At 39.2% G+C, this 6,585-nt stretch overlaps 1 protein-coding gene across 1 annotated transcript; it reads right to left on the bottom strand.

The window, feature by feature from the left end:
- Positions 1-623: 623 nt before the first annotated feature.
- Positions 624-4,081, bottom strand: LOC133562878 (H/ACA ribonucleoprotein complex subunit 3). Its single transcript, XM_061916688.1, has 2 exons — positions 3,880-4,081; positions 624-952 (listed from the first exon to the last, which is right to left on the bottom strand). The coding sequence occupies exons 1-2, from the start codon at positions 3,931-3,933 to the stop codon at positions 812-814; spliced, it is 195 nt and encodes a 64-aa protein (XP_061772672.1). The 5' UTR covers positions 3,934-4,081; the 3' UTR covers positions 624-811.
- Between the last annotated feature and the right edge of the window lie 2,504 nt (positions 4,082-6,585).

Raw genomic sequence — 6,585 nt, 5'->3', positions numbered from 1 at the left:
TAGTATTTCAAGTAAAATTTAAAGACTTTTTGTGCAGTTTATGTAAAAAAAATTTATATATATACACATATACTGTATTTCCTTGAATTGCCGCCGGGGCGCTAATTAATTTAAAACCTCTTCTCACTCCTGCGCTTACCAAAGGCATGCAGTAAAAGTAAGCATGCGCTTATTATTTTAAAACCTCTTCTCACTCCGGCACATACCATAGGTATGCAGTAAAAATTTGAGTGTGATGTAAGCTTGGACCTTAAATCCAACTGAATATCTCTTAATCTTCTTCCCTTTATGCGATTTCAAATGACCGGTATTGAAATCAGCCTCCTCCATTTGCAAAATGATGACAGGCGGTAATACTAAGCATGCCGCTAATTATTTAGGGAAGTGAGTTTGACCCGGCAGTAATTCTAGGCAGGTGCATACTATATGCCCTGCGGCAATTCAAGGAAATACGGTATATTCATATATTGCTCATTATTAAAAGCAGCCCCGAGGGCCACCATACCTGTGATGTGGCCCTCAATGAAAACCACTTTGACACCCCTTTTTTAGGTCAATGTGTAGTTGCTCAGAGCACATTAAAATGTGGCCAAATGTACAGATAGTGACAAAAAGTATCCAACTATTTTTCATCCTATTTATCCGGATGCACGGTCCTTTTTATTCAAAGTTGCTTTTTGCAGTGGTGCTCAACCACACTTTCATAACCACACATTGTTAAAGAATAGCAAAGTAAAACAGGGATAGAAGTTTGACATCTGCTCCAACTGCAAACATGTTGGCATCCACAGTGTGTGTGCATGTCATGTGCTCACAGAACAGGTCTGGGCTGCTGGGTGAGCAGAAGTCCGAAGCGCTTCTTCACCGTCAAGCGATGTCGAGAGAACTTGTCGTCGGGGGAGAAGCGTGCTGGGTGGGCTGAGCTGGTGGGCTGCCCGTTGGGTGCCTCTTTCTGCAGAACAGTAAAGCAAAAGGAAGTTTTTACTCAGCAACACAACATTTTCGATGAGGCAAGCCTCCATACACACTTAGCACACGTCTCGTCCCATCACTAGGAGTCCCAGTCCATTCCTTCTATTCTAGAAAAGCCTTAGCCGTAATACAAATATGGGGACATCAAATGTCCAAGTATTGAGTTTGTGATTTGAGGTATTCGGCCAAGCGCTAAAATTTGAGCGCTTGGCCAAATACCGAATAATAAATGCATTTTTTCACAACTTTTTTATATTGCATAAATAGCCTAGAATAAATTTTTAGACATGTTTTTCAAATAAAGTAAATTTTTATTGAATATTGACATTTTTTAATATTCCAGTAGCCTTTCCTTTTCAAAAAAAGCACAGTTTTTCATTTATATTAGGCCTTCAAACAAAACATGCATTCCAAAAAAAAATAAAGTGCATTAAAGTGGATAAACCCACAACAAATGAATTATTGTCCTTTTGGCAAAAGTCTGCTTAGCCACAGTAGATATGCTAATAATGTAAACAGAGGCCACACTAAATCTCAATAAGTGTGTGCTTGTAACCTCATACACTTATACAGGTAGCCTACACAACAGGCTAATAATGTAAACAGAGGCCCCACTAAATCTCAATAAGTGTGTGCTTGTAACCTCATACACTTATACAGGTACACAACATATCCGAGGCCAGAACAGATTTGTCAATAACAGTACTTCAGCTTCAGAATAAAAAGAAGGAAACTAACTATGTACAAAACAATTTAAATTTAACACTGCACGTTGGTTGATTGCGTCACCGCGTCAAAAAATTGCGTCTTTGCGTCACACGCCACTATTCGGCCTTGCTTTTAACTCATTCCACCGAAGGCCGAATGTGCCTCCTCTATGCCATATTCGGCCGAATATATTCGGTTACCGATTAATCGGTGCATCCCTAATAAACACTGTTTGATTTCCTATACTGTGGCTCATTTTATCTGACAGTTTTTTTAAATATCTTGTGACATCATGCATAAAAGTGCACTTTATTTGTTTTAAAACTATTGAGGTTGCGTTCTGTACAAAAAGTGCACTTTAATTTAGTGTTGTTTTAATATGTCATCTTAGTGACATCATGCACAAAAGTGCACTCATAGCTTGTTTTAAAATGTCTCTGACAATCTTGCACTTTCTGTTTTGGAAATGACATGAATGTTTGTGCCACTGCTTAATAACTGTTTCATAAATACACTTTTAGTTGTGATTTCCCTCTGCATGAAAGTTTAAAAGTAGCATATATGAATGCAGTAAGAAGAAGAATGTTTGAATGTAGACACATAGAATCATCATACTGCTGTCATTATATGCATCAAGTGTTCATTCAAGGCTAAGGCAAAATATGGAGATATACATCATGTATCGCGATATGGTCTAAAAATATCGATGAAAAAAAAGGCCATATTGCCCAGCCCTAGTCCCAACTCTAAAATAACTACTATCCCTTCCCAACAACTGTGTTTGCGGTATTAAAATGTTATGTTTACTGGTATCTTATATGATTTTCAATCCCTGTTCAAATTCGCCATTTTAGTTTTAAAAGGCGCCAAATTGCCACATGTGAAAAAAGATAAGGACCCAAAATGGCCCCCGTGCCACACTTTGGCTACCAGTGACTTACTGGCCAGTTAAGGTTTGCCAGAATTTAAAGGCCTACTGAAAGCCACTACTAGCGACCACGCAGTCTGATAGTTTATATATCAATGATGAAATATTAACATTGCAACACATGCCAATACGGCCGCTTTAGTTTAGTAAATTGCAATGTTAAATTTTCCGCAAAGTATCCTGTTGAAAACGTCGTGGAATGATGACGCGTGATGTCACCGGTGGTAGTGGACATGTTCTCCCAGCACCGATCACGGCGAAAAGTAGTCTGTTTTTATCGCATAATTACACAGTATTCTGGACTTCTGTGTTGCTGAATCTTTTGCAATTTGTTCAATTAATAATGGAGACGTCAAAGAAGAAAGATGTTGGTGGGAAGCGGTGTATTGCAGCTGCCTTTAGCAACACAAACACAGCCGGTGTTTCTTTGAATGTTGTGAAGCTTTAATATGGAACAGAGCGGTCAAGCGAACATGTTTCTCTACCACATGTCAACCGGCAGGTTCCGGTGAAAAAAATGTGGTAATAAGTCGGCTCTTACCGTAGACATGAGCAGAGCTTGTGTTGTTCCTTCTGCAGCTGTCAAAGAGGAAGCTGCGACTTTCTTGGCTCCTTCCGACTTTCAGGTAAGACTATATAATCTCACTAAAACACTAGTAACACAATAAGCAGATAAGGGATTTTCCAGAATTATCAGAGTAAATGTGTCTAATAACATCTGAATCGCTCCCACTGCCCTCGTCTTTTATTTTCTTGTAGTCCTTCACTCTCACTTTCCTCATCCACAAATCTTTCACCCTCGCTCAAATTAATAAGGAAATCATCGCTTTCTCGGTCCGAATCGCTCTCGCTGCTGGTGGCCATGATTGTAAACAATGTTCAGATGTGAGGAGCTCCACAACCCGTGACGTCACACGCACATCGTCTGCTACTTCCGGTACAGGCAAGGCTTTTTTATTAGCGACCAAAAGTTGCGAACTTTATCGTGGATGTTCTCTACTAAATCCTTTCAGCAAAAATATGGCAATATGGCGAAATGATGAAGTATGACACATAGAATGGACCTGCTATCCCCGTTTAAATAAGAACATCTTATTTCAGTAGGACTTTAATTAGCACTTTCTTAGTTTAGCAGTGAATGGACAGACTTATATGGCTACTTTTGAAACGCCGGGACAGACTTGTGTGGATACTTTTGAGACTCTAGCAGCGGTGAGAACTAGTTAGCATGTTGTGCTCGCCCAGGCTGAGAAAAGCAGACATTACGCTACCTTGAGAGTGTACACTCTGTCTCCGTTCTCGTCCAGGTGATACTGCAGGAACATGTTGAGGCTCGCTGCTCTCGGACAACACTTAGAAGCACGCAAGAGTTGTAGTTTGTTGAAGAAGAGACAACACAATATATAGTCTTTCTCTCCTCATGTGGCGTCGCGGTGAGAATACACCGGATATCCTGTTTGGTTTGGCGCTAAGGATAGTGGGAAATAGTGTTCCCTTTTGACACCGAATATCCTGTTTAGTTTGGCACTAAGCATTGTGGGAAATAGTGTTCTGTTTTGACACCGCTTTCACGCCACATTTTTATTTTTATTAAATGTTTATAAATTTCAACAATTACAAACAGTATGTCAAAGAACAATATAAAACATTATAAAACAATATAAAAACAGTACAAAACAGCGCCAGGGGGTTGTAAATTCAAAATAACAAAAATAAAATACAAAAATATATATATATAATAAACAAAGACAATTTTAAATTTGGCGTGACAGCCCCTCTAATGCCTGAAGGACCCCAATGAGTGCGTGACAATACCAAGTTATATGACTCTTAAGGGTTACAGCTGCAAAAATTAGCGAAGCAAAAATAGCTTGAAAGGTTAGCATGCTGGAATACTAATATTTTTTCCTCACCGTTATTTTTCACCAATGACAATCACCCAATTATAATGCTTTTAAAACAGGCAGCTGTGTGGGCTGCTCTAAGGTCCTTCCACCTCATTGGGGTCATTCAAGCATTAGAGGGTGTCACGCCAAATTTCTCCCGGGGGGAAGTTTTTTTGTATGGGGGAAGACATTTAGCGTGACAGCGCTAGGCATTGTGGGAAATAGTGTTCCGTTTGACACCGGATATCCTGTTTGGTTTGGCGCTTTCACGGAACATTTTTATTTTTATTAAATGTTTATTTCTAAATTTCAACAATTACAAACAGTAAGCCAAAGAACAATATAAAACATTATAAAACAATATAAAAACAGTACAAAACAGCGCCAGGGGGTTGTAAATTCAAAATAACAAAAATAAAATGAAAAAAATATATATATATAATAAACAAAGACAATTTGACATTTGGCGTGACAGCCCCTCTAATGCCTGAAGGACCCCAATGAGTGCGTGACAATACCAAGTTATATGACTCTTAAGGGTTACAGCTGCAAAATTAGTGGAGCAAAAATAGCTTGAAAGGTTAGCATGCTGGAATGCTAATATTTTTTCTTCACCGTTATTTTTTCACCAATGCTTTTAAAACAGGCAGCTGTGTGGGCTGCTTTAAGGTCCTTCCACCCTCATTGGGGTCCTTCAAGCATTAGAGGGTGTCACGCCATATTTCTTCCGGGGGGAAAGTTTTTGTAGGAGGGAAGACATTTAGCGTGACAGCGCTAAGCATTGTGGGAAATAGTGTTCTGGTTGTGCACTGACAGCCAATATAGAAAGAGCTTGTAGAAACACGAGAACTTACATACATTTATGGAATTTACGGAATTAATAGTGACTGGCTATGACGTTTAAAGGAAATACATTTATTCAATCTCCTGCGTTGTATCAACAGATATAAATGAGATGTAATGAAGCACAACGGCCTGAGGAGGGCAGTAAAACCTCACATTTGCCGGACTCTGACGTTTACCTCACATGAAGAAGAGCATCGATCATCAGAAAGGTTAGATGTTTTATTTAATTTGTATTTGTATTTTTTTATTTTGTTTCTGTTTGCCGTTTTTGTGTGTCTGTATGCGGAGTAAAACTGTGGAACAAACTGGACTTACAGCACAAGCAATGCCAAACTATTATTCAGTCAATCAATCAATCAATGTTTACTTGTATAGCCATAAATCACCAGTGTCTCAAAGGGCTGCACAAACCACAACAACATCTTTGGCTCAGATCCCACATCAGGGCAAGGAAAAACTCAACGCAATGGGATGACAATGAGAAACCTTGGAGGGGACCGCAGATGTGGGAATAATAGTGTGAGAGTCCAGTCTATAGTGGATCCATCATAATAGTGAGAGTCCAGTCTATAGTTGATCTATCATAATAGTAGGAGTTCAGTCCATAGTGGATCTAACATAATAGTAAGAGTCCAGTCCATAGTGGATCCAACATAATAGTGAGAGTCCAGTCCATAGTGGATCTAACATAATAGTGTGAGAGTCCAGTCCATAGTGGATCTAACATAATAGTGAGAATCCAGTCCATAGTGGATCTAACATAATAGTGAGAGTCCAGTCCATAGTGGATCTAACATAATAGTGTGAGAGTCCAGTCCATAGTGGATCCAACATAATAGTGAGAGTCCAGTCCATAATGGATCTAACATAATAGTGTGAGAGTCCAGTCCATAGTGGATCTAACATAATAGTGTGAGAGTCCAGTCCATAGTGGATCTAACATAATAGTGTGAGAGTTCAGTCCATAGTGGATCTGACATAATAGTGAGAGTCCAGTCCATAGTGGATCTAACATAATAGTGTGAGAGTCCAGTCCATAGTGGATCTAACATAATAGTGTGAGAGTTCAGTCCATAGTGGATCTAACATAATAGTAAGAGTCCAGTCCATAGTGGATCTAACATAATAGTGAGAGTCCAGTCCATAGTGGATCTAACATAATAGTGAGAGTCCAGTCCATAGTGGATCTAACATAATAGTGTGAAAGTCCAGTCCATAGTGGATCTAACATAATAGTGAGAGTCC

Source organism: Nerophis ophidion, linkage group LG12 (assembly GCF_033978795.1).
Source record: "Nerophis ophidion isolate RoL-2023_Sa linkage group LG12, RoL_Noph_v1.0, whole genome shotgun sequence".
Taxonomy (NCBI): domain Eukaryota; kingdom Metazoa; phylum Chordata; class Actinopteri; order Syngnathiformes; family Syngnathidae; genus Nerophis; species Nerophis ophidion.
Note: the sequence above shows the minus strand (reverse complement) of the source record. Positions and strands in the feature narration are given on the sequence as shown.

What these genes read in the sequence shown, in the direction of transcription:
- LOC133562878 (XM_061916688.1), bottom strand. Translation starts at nt 3,933, where the DNA reads ATGTTCCTGCAGTATCACCTGGACGAGAACGGAGACAGAGTGTACACT. An exon ending in ACAGAGTGTACACTCTCAAG is followed by an intron (nt 953 to 3,879) that starts GTAGCGTAATGT and finishes ACTGTTCTGCAG; the next exon opens with AAAGAGGCACCCAACGGGCA.